Source organism: Electrona antarctica (genome assembly GCF_951216825.1).
Source record: "Electrona antarctica genome assembly, chromosome: 24".
Lineage (NCBI taxonomy): Eukaryota > Metazoa > Chordata > Actinopteri > Myctophiformes > Myctophidae > Electrona > Electrona antarctica.
In genome coordinates this window covers 20,364,021-20,377,463 of record NC_136803.1, presented here as the reverse complement: position 1 = coordinate 20,377,463, position 13,443 = coordinate 20,364,021, and the positions used below count along the sequence as shown (strand labels likewise).

At 42.4% G+C, this 13,443-nt stretch overlaps 1 protein-coding gene and 1 long non-coding RNA gene across 2 annotated transcripts; both read left to right on the top strand.

Annotated features, from left to right (window-relative positions):
* Window positions 1-1,319: 1,319 nt before the first annotated feature.
* On the top strand, window positions 1,320-3,287 carry LOC306916958. Its single transcript, XR_013789066.1, has 3 exons — window positions 1,320-1,496; window positions 1,680-1,724; window positions 3,251-3,287. It is a non-coding gene; the product is annotated as an uncharacterized lncRNA (long non-coding RNA).
* A 940-nt stretch (window positions 3,288-4,227) lies between these two features.
* Window positions 4,228-11,023, top strand: tmem237b (transmembrane protein 237b). The gene is made up of 10 exons (XM_079495059.1): window positions 4,228-4,293; window positions 4,591-4,716; window positions 5,292-5,385; window positions 6,204-6,361; window positions 6,792-6,918; window positions 7,529-7,720; window positions 8,858-8,931; window positions 9,372-9,459; window positions 10,489-10,610; window positions 10,818-11,023. Exons 2-10 carry the CDS (start codon window positions 4,605-4,607, stop codon window positions 10,880-10,882), a joined length of 1,032 nt encoding a protein of 343 aa, XP_079351185.1. The 5' UTR covers window positions 4,228-4,293; window positions 4,591-4,604; the 3' UTR covers window positions 10,883-11,023.
* The last annotated feature ends 2,420 nt before the right edge of the window (window positions 11,024-13,443 follow it).

Below are 13,443 nucleotides of genomic sequence, written 5' to 3'. Positions count from 1 at the left end.
ATCTTAAGCTATACACTGATAGAACAGATTCATTTAATGCATAGATGGAAAAACGAGGAACATATGTCGCCTACAGTAAGGTGAAAAATGGCATCATCATGGATGAAAGATTGCCACTCATCTCTCACACTGATAGTGTAAAATTCCAAGGCAATGTAGATTTTTAAATCATTTAAAATCACACGGTATGGTTTGTGGGGGGAAAAAAGAAAAGAAAATGCAATAAATATATTGCTTTAAAAAAAGTCCTATACAGTATGTGCTCACAGTGGTGAAATAATCAAATATGTGAATGTGATGGATTAGATCAGTGGTCTGGGGACCCCTAGGGGTCCTTGAGGGAGTTCCAGGGGGTCCCCAGTTAAATGATCGTTATAGGAACCAAATGGACCCTTATGGGTCTGTAACTCTGAGAGTTAAATTAACAATGATTTTAGAATATAAATTGCGGGTCCCAGAGATAGAAATGCCATTAAATGGGGGTCCGTAGTGCATATCAAACTGAGGGTCCTTGAAATGAAACAGGTTGAGAATCATAGAGCCTTCTCTTATGAGGGTATTTTTGAGTGGGACATCCCACTTGTCCCACACAAGCGATACTGGAGTACCTGGTTAGCAACTTACTATTTGAGTTGCTATGAAATGCCTTGATGTCATATTCGACCATAGGCCTATTGGCCTATGGCCTTTATAAACTCCTCTGGTGTCTCACATTTTGTTTTAAAATCATGCTTTATTTTTATGCTATTTTAACAGGCTTAAAAACACATCTTGCAGGAAGAGACAATGAGATAGCTTTACAACAGAAGGCCAACTATTAGGGGACTAACTGTTAGGGCATTTGAACACCGATGCAATTGCCTGCCAGTCACAATGTGGGACAGGGTCTCAATTTGTGGGACGCCTGAAAAGTCTTGGAAATGAGGGACTGTCCCACGCAAAGAGGGACATCTGGTCACCCTAGGGGGTCCTTGGCATATCTTTTCAAATGGGGGTCCGCGGGCTGATGAGTGTCAATTTGAGGGTCCTTTCCTTGACATGAAAAAGTTTGGGAACCACTGGATTAAATGAGAAGTACCCAACAACCAACAGTGGGAGGCAGCAATACGCCGCCTGGCCGCCAACGGGCGGATCTTTTCAGCAGGAAACACAAGTGAAGAAGTTTTGCCCGGCGTTTATGCTTCGTACGTACGATGAACACAGCCGATCTACAAGCCCACAAAGCGTCGCGGATGGGACGCTTTGTGGGCTTGTAGATCGGCTAAGTGCGTCACCAGCAGAAGATTCCGGGTAGCAACGTTTGGTCAATGTGATAGCAACGCATCGTAAACAACAGACAGAGGGGTAAACAACAGCCAGCATGCACTTACTAGAGAGATATCACCAATTATTATTAATACAACTCATGCTCGTGTATTAAGACACACCGCTTTGCTGTCCTCAAAGACGTTCTTCATTTTAGACGCTTTTGGAATATGGATTACGACCACGCACGGGTAACGGTTTTATTCTTTGTTTAACTTTTCATCATCAAGTAACAAAACAAACCTCACATATTTTGTGTTTTCAGTTCACATTTATTTGGATGTAAACATCTATTACTGCAGCTGTACAATTGTTTATAATGTTGTGTTGACGATATTGGCTTAAGTTATTTATTTTGTTTTCAACTTGGACAGAGACAGAGTAACACACGGCGGAGGGAACTGCCACCTCTTCCACAGGTAAATAAATATATGACTGCAGTCAGTGTTTGCAGCGAAAACTGACTGAGTCGAATAATTAGCCTAGAGAAGAGATGTGCAGACAGTGCATGGTTGCAGGTCAGAATCAGAACAAAATCAACGTTATTGTCACACCACAGGTTTTTTTCAGGTGTAAAACAGTGTGTGAATTCCTCTTTTTGTTATTTTCATAAGACAAAGGGAAGGAAAAAAAGGGGAGACATCAGTAAAAACAAACAGATATGTACATATTTACAGTGTGTGTAATCAATTGATTAAATTACAGATGGGCCATCACAGTGCCCTCAAAACATAATACAGCATAGTTCATTTTAAATCACATTTTATAATAATTATTCAAACTGGGATACATGTCTGATCCTAAGTACACAGTTACAGTTAAAAACTCTGAGAATGTGAAAAAAATGGTAACATGTAGTGTAATTTTGTACACAGAGAACACTTAAAGTCTCAGTTGAGTGGCCTACAGTGTGCGTGCCTCAGATAGGCCTAATCTAATCCTCAATCCGTGTCAGATGGAAATATAGCCACGTACAGATTTAGCATGGGATTATACCACCGCGTATCATATGAGATGTTACAGTGTCATGCCACCCAACTGCTGGGTTCGCATCCTGGCTATGAAACCAAAGGTAAGAGGCTTCAGTGGTTACTCATTATGATATTTCTATAGGTGTGTTCAGTGGCGGAACGTATAGCTAAGTGCATTTACTTAACCCATTGTGGACGGGAACCACTTTTGGTGTTTTAAGGATTATGTTATATTTTTATTTTTTAGCTATTGAAAAATAGCAGATCTAGATCTAGATCTGCTATTTTTGAAAAATCATGAAAATGTAGTGCAAATTTGGAATATATTCTTTCAGAGCGAATGTTTTTAACTCAAATCTTTGCTTCTGGGGAGGTCCCTGGAACAACATATTTTCAGATGGGGGTCGGCGGCCAATTACTATTTATTTTTGGGGGTCCTTGACATGAAAAAGGTTGAGCACCACTGACATAGAAACACAGGTTTTTCATAAAACTTTTACAATTTAGAAGACATTCGTAGATATTTGCACGTTGCTTGAGTGTTTCCAATTTCCAGTACTTTGACTTTTACTCCACTACATCTCAGAAGCAAATATTCTGAATTTTTGAATTAGCAAAAAAATAAAAAACATCCTAAAGTTTAATAAACATAACCTAAACAAAAGAAGAAGAAAAAGAAGAAAATATTCCACTACATTTTTTTGAAAACATTGGTTACTAAACCACTTCAGCCCTATATAATTTGTGCCATTTGAAAATATCTGATCTACAAGCTCACTATGCGTTGCAATGCGACGCATTGTGAGCTTGTGAGCTTCTATTTTCAGAAGATCTTTTGACATTTTAAAACTTGAAATGAGACATTCTGCATAATGAGTACTTTATCTCTATCTATCTCTCTCTCTCTCTCTCTCTCTCTCTCTCTCTCTCTCTCTCTCTCTCTCTCTCTCTCTCTCTCTCTCTCTCTCTCTCAGCATGGCCAGCGGTCACTTCCTGCCATGCCATAGTAAGTGGGAAATGAATCACCAGCTATACTATTTTATGTTTTACTGCTAGTAGGCACTTTGTCACTCACGTTACGAATTGTCATCCTGGCTGGTTCAACTTTGAGCAACCACACACTCTTGGAAATTAATTTAGCCAATCAATGTAACCATTTCAGCCGTACATACTTTGTCGTATACGACATATCAATGCAGCTCACAACGCGTGGTATCGTGACGTGAAAAATGTTTAAAGAATTTCAAAATTTGCTCAAATGTGTGGTCGGGACTCAAGGTTCAAGGTTCAAGGTTGTCTTTATTTGTCTCCCTTGGGATAAATTTGTCTTGGAGACAGAGTCACAGCTGCATACAAATAACAGACACGTTCACATACGAAAAGGAAAAACACCATGAAACACCCAACATACACAAAACAGAGATATTGCACACATTCCCTTGATAAAGTGCAACTAGTCAGTTGTCAGTTGGCAATCCCTGAATCTCTGAGTCAGTAAAGTGCATTCGGCAATCTCTGATTGAGCATTTTGATTGACATACCTCCTACCGGATGGCATTAGCTCGTACTCTCTGTACAACACATGCAAGGGATCAGATACAATATTCCGAGCTTGTCTCAACGGGGGGTGTGGGGGGGGGGGGGGGGGGGGGGTGGACATGCCCATGATCTTCCCAGCCATGTTTGCTAGCCTACTTAGCTCAGGGGGAAGATAATCGTTACCTCTGGATGGTGTAATGGTGTTGATGTTACACTTGGCAGATTGTCTAATCTAATTGATACGTCTTCTGCTTTTCTTTTTGTTACATGACACGTGGACACATGCAGTCAAGAAACTGTTGGTAAGTTAGTGCCTATGAATTTCCTACGAAATACATTCAATCTGTATGTATTACATTCGTTTGGAAGGACGTGGTTTCATTCATACTTGTTTTACTTTGAATATGTTGTGCAGAAGATGCTCCAGTAATCAAAACCAGAAGGAAAAAAGCCAGAAGGGAGACCAATGGTTTGGAAGGTAGGTCTCTCTCAAACACAAGACAAGAACTTATCAAAACATGGTTACAAAGGGCTTTACAATAAAAATAGAAATAAAATCAGTGGAGTAGTGGAATAAACATGTATAATATATTGAGTGTATTGAGACATTTTTTAAGACTTACATTTTGTTCAAAGTGATTAAAATATTGCCAAACCTCCAAACCTACCAGAATCATTTTGGCCAAACATAAATGCTTTTCAGATTACAATAACATCACTTTGACAAAAGATTACCAAAGAGTTTTGTCCTACACACCTCCTTGTTTGTGTGTAGAGCCTGGGTTGGAGATGCGAGGCCTGGACAACCGCAGGACAAATGAGTTCAATGAGACGGCGACCTCCGACCCCGTGAATGAAGGACACCACAGAAGGAAAAAGAAGAAGAAAGTTCAAACCATAGGTTTAAATCTTAAATGGCAATAGTACAACAACAAAAAAACACGAAATAATGGCACATCAGTGGAAAACAGATAAAAAAGGTGAAAAATACATACAAAGAAATCACAACGATAAAGGATTAAAAGCAGCTTTGTAGAAATGGGTCTTCAGGAGTGATTTAAAACGAGGAACCGTCGACCGAGTCGGCAAGCCTGATCTCCAGTGGCAGGGCGTTCCACAGTGAGGGTGCACGGATTGCCAAAAGTCTTTGCGGCCTGTTTTTATAGTGAGAAGGGCTTTTCCCGAGGATCTCAACTCGTGGGCTGGCTCATAGGAGTCAAGTAAGTCTGAAATGTAGGACGGAGCAAGGCGGACCTAGCCTTGAAAGTCAAATGTATAATTTTAAAATGAATTCTAAAAGAAATGGGCAGCCAGTGGAGGGTGGCTAGGATGGGAGTAATATGGTCGAACCTTCTTGCACCTGTTAGGAGGCGGGCTGCTGCATTTTGGACCAATTGTAGTCAGTGAATGGGAGTAAAGGGAATTAGCTTAGGGTTTGGGGAGGGTGTGTCTGACTCATGGTGTGTCTGACTGCAGATGTTGAGGACGACCAGGCAGACCTGGTGAACGAAGACGGGCCGGAGCAGAACGCGGACGGGGAGGAAATTGTCAAAAAACCAAAGAAGAAGAAGTGAGTGTGTTCATCATGCAGACAGTAGCCTGAAAGAGACTACTAGACCTATTTCTGGGCATAGAGGGGCGGGACAAACTAGCGCCGACTTCCTATTGGTTCACCAACCTATGAGCCTACGCTCCCTTCCTCCTCCCCTCAAATTTGGAGCGACGCTCCTCTGCACTATATTATTGGTTAGCGAAATACAGAGAAAGAAATTACGTTGATGCTTTACAAATCAGTTTACATTCTCCGTGAATGAAACGAGTGTTGTGATTGGTCAGAAAAAATATCGTATCCGGGGGAAATACATCTGAGGGGTGTTCCGGGCCGACACTTCCGCCGATAGCGTCTCTGGCCTTAGGTTGTGACCAGGCTTGCCGCTTTTCCCTTCGCAGATGAGTAAGGCCGGGACCGAGGCTAGGCTCATCCGCTTTTTGTTTTCCTTTTGAAAACAAAAGGCCTCTCGGTCCGGAGGCTATGCAGAAAGCAGAGCATCATCAAAGCTATAACTATCCTCTACACTGAGCATCCATGTTTTCACGTAATCTGTCCAAAAAAACCCCCAAAAGAGCCAAAAGGTAACGTCAAGATTCAAATTCACTCAAATTTACTTTTTCTTTTAAGATATCACAAAATATGACAAGGTACCTTGGTTTAAGAGACTAATATCAGTGAAATATAATGAATTGGAATGGTGGTTCCTTTATTTGTGATGACACACACACACACACACACACACACACACACACACACACACACACACACACACACACACACACACACACACACGCACACACATCTGACAATGTCCCTTCCGATGTCTTCCAAACCAGGAAGTCAAAAGTCACAGAGTCGCAGCTGCCTGCCGAGCTCGACGTAGAAGCGGATGACATCATCACGGATGATTCTTCCTCGATCCCCCAGCATTCCCTGTTCTCGGCCCCCCAGGGCCAGAGCAAGCCGGTGGGGAAGGGGTTCGTAGAGCGGACAAGTGAGTGTCTGTGATCGATGTCATGAAATCTGCCTTCTATCTAGGAATGTGTGTGTGACCGTCCTCGCTGTATGCCCGAATATGGAGATCACCAATGTCATAAGAAAATGTTCTGAACACAGTGGTAACACAGACCTTAGTTCGTTCAATTTGAGCAAATTTGCAAGATGGAACAACATCTCACTCTATTGTACTGATTAATTTAGACTTGAGATGAATACAATCACTGACTGCTTGTGTGTGTGTGTGTGTGTGTGTGTGTGTGTGTGTGTGTGTGTGTGTGTGTGTGTGTGTGTGTGTGTGTGTGTGTGTGTGTGTGTGTGTGTGTGTGTGTGTGTGTGTGTGTGTGTGTGTGTGTGTGTGTGTGTGTGTGTGTGTGTGTGTGTGTGTGTGTGTGTGTGTGTGTGCGCGCGTGCGCGCGCATCTGCAGAGCGTTTTCAGCCAGCAGAGCGTTATGACAGGGGGGGGAAGACCAATCACCAGTCGGACAACTTAATGGAATTGCAGTCTCTCTATAACACCAGAGACGTGGCACTCAGAGTACACAGGGGGTTCAGGTGTGTGTGTGTGTGTGTGCGCCCGTGCAGTGCCGTGCACCTTTTATTCTTGTTCCAGTTTTGTCTCCATCATTATGTGGCTATATCTACTCTCCGTTTCTCCTCCTCTCTCTCCTTCTCTCTCCCCTGACATGGTCGCCGCCCACCCCAGAGTGTAGAGTAGGAGAGTAGCGACACGCTTTGATCTCGCCGCAAAGCGGGTGCCTATGGGCTATAGTTCCAAACATTGCTCCTATGGCTGGAACTATCCCATTGAGATAGAATGAGCACTTCCGTATTCCATTGTTACAATGGGAGTCAACGCTAGTGTCGCCACTCTCTTACTATATTTCTCTGGCCCACCCTAGAGTCGGGTTCTGCTTGACGTTTTTTCCTAAGGGGGAGGTTTTCGTTAATATCACTGTCATAGAATGTCTTGCTCTGGGTGGGGATCTCTGTCGGTCCTTTGCTCTACATGTAAAGTGTCTTGAGACAACTTGTTGTGATTTGACACTTTAATAAGATTGAATTGAATGTGAGTGCGTCACTGTATCAGTGAAGAAGCACACACCATATCCGTAGACAGATGGGAATGAAAAACACTCCTCCTCTCCTCTCTTCTCTTCTGCAGGGATCTAGGGGTGTTCTGTCATGGGTTCCTGGCCGGCTACGCCGTGTGGAACACCATCATAGTGTACGTCTTGGCCGGCCCTGAGCTCACAGCTCTCGACAACCTGCTGGAACACTACCACAGCCTGGCGTATCCGTCGCAGTCTCTGCTTTACATGCTGCTGGCAATTAGCACTGTGGCCGCCTTCGACAGGTACGCTCTCCCCTCTCCTACGCACGCTGAAACTAGCCGCCCTAGTGCAAGCTCACCAAGGCCCCTTTTCCACCAGGGTTGAACCGGCCCGGTTCTTAGTCCATGAGTCAGAGCTCCAAAATTGGAACGTACATTATGCATTGGGTAAAAGCATACCTATATTAAATTGTTTATAGGGTCAATATAAGTCAATTAATATATTATAACAGTTCCACAGTAGTAGCTTTTTCATATTTTACAATTTCAGAAAACTAAATTCAATAAATCATTATCTTTGTGTAAGTAATCAATCGGTTTCATGGTGATAACTATTAATTACATTTTTACCTATTCACCTGTATAGGCTACTATAGGTGAAAATTACTAAAGCTGTGATAAATATGACAAAGCTACGGAAGGGTTTATCATATCTTAATTTACTTATATTGATCCTATAAACAATGATCCTATAAACAATTTAAAATAGGTATGGTTTTGCATAATTGCATAATGTGTAATTAACGTTCCAATTTTGGGGATCTGGCTCATGGACTAAGAACTGGGCCGGTTCAACCCTAGAGGAAAAGGGGCCAAAGTGTCACATTGCGATGCGTATCATGCGTTGATTAGCTATTTTCGCCGATAGTATGACAGAGTACAACTTAAGCCCAAGGGGGAGTTGTGTGTATGCTCCATTTTAAATACATGTATTATAATAATAATAACAAAAGCGTTGAGAAAGAATCATCTTCCATCAATAGAGCGATATGGTCTTCAGCATTCAGTACATCAGTAGGGTGGGGCCGATATTAATAATAGTTTTTTTCTATACAAGGGTGGGCAGCATTTTCAGGCATGAGAGTCGATATTTCCAAGGCTGGTCACATGAGATCCACCATCACCAGACTGTAAAAAATATTAACCACCACTTTTACATCATATTATAGGTTGCTAACAGTTTGGGATAAAGTATTATCTTGCTTTCCTAACTGTCTCTGACAATTCTGATGATACAAAATGATGTGAGGGGAAAAAGTGAAATTGTGAAATAAAATCAATTATAAGTCCATTGCTTTAAAAGAGATGTGTGCATTGTGTACAGTATGTAGTCACACACATTGTTGAAAAATGAATTCACATACTGTGTTTTCTGTTCAGGATGAATCTGGCTAAAGGCCCCACGGCTATGCGGGAGTTTGTCACACTGGACCCTGTGGCGCTGGCAGCATTCTGTGAGTCTTTAGTTCACACACATTTTAACAGACATGCATTTATTTGAATGAAAAAAGGAATATCCGCACTCTCTAGTATAATCTCGATTGTAGTTTCTTCTTAACTTTGTATTTATAATGCACACACAGCAGCAGCCGAAAACGTCTGGGAACTTAGATTATGATCCCTATGACCAACCAGTCCCAAGACCAACCAGTAGGGGTCAGCAGTGACAACACTACACAAGTGTGTAGGGACATCAGGGAATTGGCATAACGACTAAAATGGGGGGAAAGTTGGCAGAAAAGAAGGAAGGTTTTCACAATAATGTACTTCTCCATTTTGTTTAGCATTCTGCTCGTCTCTATCCAGCTTACACTTACTGTGTCCCATTTGCCTGCCTGGGTGTGCACGTGCATGCGTGCATGTCTGTCTGTGCATCTTTCCGTACAACCTACAGTTTATTCCTCGGCCCTGGTCCTGTCTCTCAGCCAGCAGATGACCAGCGATCGTATCAACCTCTACGAAAGCCCCAATGTAACTTTGTGGTGAGTCAAGTCAAATCGAATGATCAAGTCAAAATGTCCTTTTAACTGGTGAGTTTTGTTGATACAATTGTTACAATTTAGGCATTTATCAGACGCTCTTAATCCAGAGCGATTTATAGTAAGCAAGAACAACAACCATGTGTTTCATAGGACGCACTTATAACATTTCTTTGTATGTGTTATTGATTCTGATGTTAGAATCGCTGTCTGTCAGTTTTCTTCGTCGGGTGGCTGGCATCTCCCTTAGAGATAGGGTGAGAAGTTGCAGTCATGCGACAGAGACTCGGAGTAGAGTCGCTGCTTCTTCGCCTGGAAAGGAGCCAGCTTAGGTGGTTCGGCCATCTTGTTTAGGATGCCTCTTGGGCGTCTCCCTATAGGGAGGTCCTCGAGGCACGTCCCCCCCAGGAGGAAGTCACTAATGTTGCTCTGGAGAGGGAAGTCTGGAGCGCTCTGGTGGAGCTGTTGCCCCCGCGACCCGACTACGGATAAGCGTTTGAAGATTGATGGATGTGTTGATTTCGTCGACTAAAAAAAAAGACGAAAAATGTTCGGCGACTACCTTTTTCCACTGACGAAAACTAAATGGAAACTAAATAATAAGACTAAATATAATGAAAATTTCATCAAAAAACCAAAAAACTAGACTAAAATGTTAGGAAGGGACTAGTGTATAAGTCCTTTTACAATTAGCTGCACGCTGAGAATAGCCGATCTACAAGCTCACAACGTGTCGTGGGCTTGTAGATCAGCTATTTTCAGCAAGTGTAAAAAACGGCATCAAGGCCCGCCAAAATACATTTTGTTCGACTAATTCAACTGTAGATTTAGTCGACTAAAAATCTTATGACGACTAAAACTAGACTAACACTAAAACATTCCAGGTGACTAAAACTAAATGAAAACTATTCAAGAGAATATGACTTAAAACTAAAAACAACACTGAATGGATGGGATGGATGGATTATGGTGTTATCTCCGAACAGCTTTTGAAGCCGTTTTGACTGAATCTGCTCTCCCTGTCTGTCTCAGGCCTCAAGGCTCAGAGCACCACTTCCTTCACCCCTGGCTGACGGTCAACCTGGTGGTGGCGCTGTTGGTCGGCCTCGCCTGGATCCTCATCGCCACCCGGCCTGACATTGACCACACTGAGAGTGAGAGACGTGCACACACACACACACACACACACACCCCTTTTCCTAATTGTAAACCTATCTCAAAGTCTTAACCATAAAACCATAGAACAACCATTTCTCTCTCACTTGTCTGTTTCTCAACGCACATGCACGCACGCACGCACACACACACACTTTGCAAAAAAAACAAACGAAAGTAGCATTCACGTCTGTTGTGTTTTTCAGGGTACCTCATGGAGATGGAGATTAAACCACCTGAATTAGAGGACAAAAATGAAATGACTGCATGAGACAAAGAAAATACGCAATTACACATTTCACACACCTTTGTACTATTTAGCATCTTTTTTTGGCAGTACATTAGTTTTGTATTTTAATCTTTAATCTGTTGTATATAATGTTCACCTTTTGAAATATAAGATTTTATCCAACTGCAGTGATGACTGTGCTTCGTTCTTATATTCTATTGAGCTCAACAGTGAGATTTCGGAATTAACCCATTTTGGGGCGGGAACCCCTTTTGGTGTTTTAAGCATTGTTATACTTTAGCTATTGAAAAATAGCAGATCTACAGGCTCATAGCTACGAGCTTGTAGGTCTGCTATTTTTGGAGAAAAACAATTAACTCAAATCTTTGCTTCTGGGGGTGGGGTGGGGGGGGGGGGGGAATCCCTGGAACAACATATTTTCAAATGGGGGTCGGCGGCCAAATTCATATAATTTTTTGGGTGCTTGACATGAAAAACCTTGAGAACCACTGACATAGAAACATCGTGGGTTTTTCAGAAAATTATCAGGATTTAGAAGACATTTGTAGAATCGTCGAAATTTAAACGTTCCATTTCTGTCCTCTGTAGAGAGGATTTCATTATTTATCAGCCAATCCAATGTAGACTTACCACTAGGTAGCATCCTGGTTGTAAAATGACGATATGCTCCCGTATAGAAGCCAGGCGTCTGTATGCAATCACTATTTAAAAAATACTGGTGTAAGTTCTTACAGAGAAATACTCTACTACAAATCCTAAAGAGAAATAAGAATACTGCAGTCAGGATACTGTGTGGGGTCAGTTTTTGCATCTCCATTTTCTCTCTGTTAGTCCAAGGGATTTATAACTTTGTTTTGGACTTAATTTAATTGTCTAACTATGTCTATATATGTATATACATGCGCGCACGCACACTTGGTAACATTTATTTTGTAATAACTTAAGTTTAATTGAATTATATCCATCCATCCATCTTTTATCCAGAGTCAGGTTGCAGAGGTAACAGTTATGGGAGAGGATCCTAGATGCAATCTTCTAACTATAATTGATTAATTGCCTATAGTTAAATCTGTTAAAATGTAGTTACTAATTTGGTCAGGCTAGGGGGGTCCTTAGTCCCCACTTTGAAAACCAATGCGTTAGGGCCTAAACTGATTACTGATGTTATTTTCAGCAAAAAGGTTTGGTGTCATCATTTTTCGACCGCGGTCGAGATCGTGGATTTCACAACATCACGCCAGACTTCCCGGTCCTTCATTGCCACCCCCAGTTCCTGCTTACTGTGATGCCTGTGTCCCTAGGGGAACGACAGTTTTCTACCTCTGGTCTGCTTTGAGGCAGGACTCCAGAGAAGAAGGGAAGATATAACCTCATTGTCAGCTCTGTAGCAGTGGCCGGCAAACTGTTCTTCAGGATCGGACTAGTGAAGAAACACGGGGAACTGCAAAGACAATCTCAGACACAAAGGTTTGTGCACTGCAGCACACTTCTATTATAAAACGTCCACTGTTCGTCTCTCTCTGCTGTTTGTTTCTACTCTACTCCCAGTGTTGCCATATTTTGTGGGAGAAATAAGCAACCAGGTCTATGAAAACTAGCCCAAAACAAGCAACTGTTACTGCACTATATGTTATTGTCTCCACCAGGCCGAAGGCATGGGGAGAGAGTATGTTTTGCACGTCCGTCCGTGTGTGTGTCCGTCCGTCTGTGAACAGCTAATCTCCGGCACCATTAATCCGGTCGATGCCAAATTTTGCACTCACTCCCTGGATGAACCTCTGCCCCAAAATTTCCAGAACGGCCTGTTATAGCGCCACCAGGAGGCCGCTTTGTGCAAAACAAGTTTTTGGACAGTACACCTACAGATTTTGTCCAAACATCACGCAAATTGGTACACAGTCTCTCTAGAGCCATTCAACGAAAGGGTCTTTCAGATTTCTCAGACTCCATCCTGATTGGCTAAGATTGGCTTCCAAAGTTCGCAGGAGTGCTCAGTTTCAAACAAAATGCTGCAAATCATAAACACATCGTGTGATTTCCGTGAAATTGTGCACGCACATTCCCACTAGGACGAGGAAGAAATGCCAAATGAACATTTTCAACTCGGCCTCATGGTGGCGCTATAACTGGCCGAAAAGAGTTTTTACCTCTAACTGCACGGATCTGTGGATAACTTTGTATGCCAACTCCCTAGAGGCCAAGGAAAAACCTTTGCCTGGAATTTTTCACATCTGCTCTTTTTAGCGCCACCAGGAGGCCGACATATGTAAAACACATTTTCTAATATTACTCCTTCAGATTTTATCCAAATTTCACGCAAATCGGTACACATGCTCTTCATAGTCATGTGATCAAGACGGGTTTGTTTAATTTCTCATAATCCACCCTCATTGGCTACGATTGGCTTCTAAACTTTTCAGGAGTAGCCCACTTTGTACAAATCGCCACAACTACTGAATGCAGCGTCCGATTGTGGTGAAACTGTGCATGCATATTCCCACTAGGCTTTGGAAGAAATGCCACTTTTCGAATCAGCCTCATGGTGGCGCTACAACAGGCCAAGCCGCGGCACACACACACAC

Bases quoted from the DNA above. Each gene is read 5' to 3' on its own strand.
- tmem237b (XM_079495059.1), top strand. From the start codon at position 4,605: ATGCGAGGCCTGGACAACCGCAGGACAAATGAGTTCAATGAGACGGCG. The intron at 5,386-6,203 runs GTGAGTGTGTTC...CTTCCAAACCAG, and splicing joins AAAAAACCAAAGAAGAAGAA to GAAGTCAAAAGTCACAGAGT. The intron at 8,932-9,371 runs GTGAGTCTTTAG...TACAACCTACAG, and splicing joins TGTGGCGCTGGCAGCATTCT to TTTATTCCTCGGCCCTGGTC.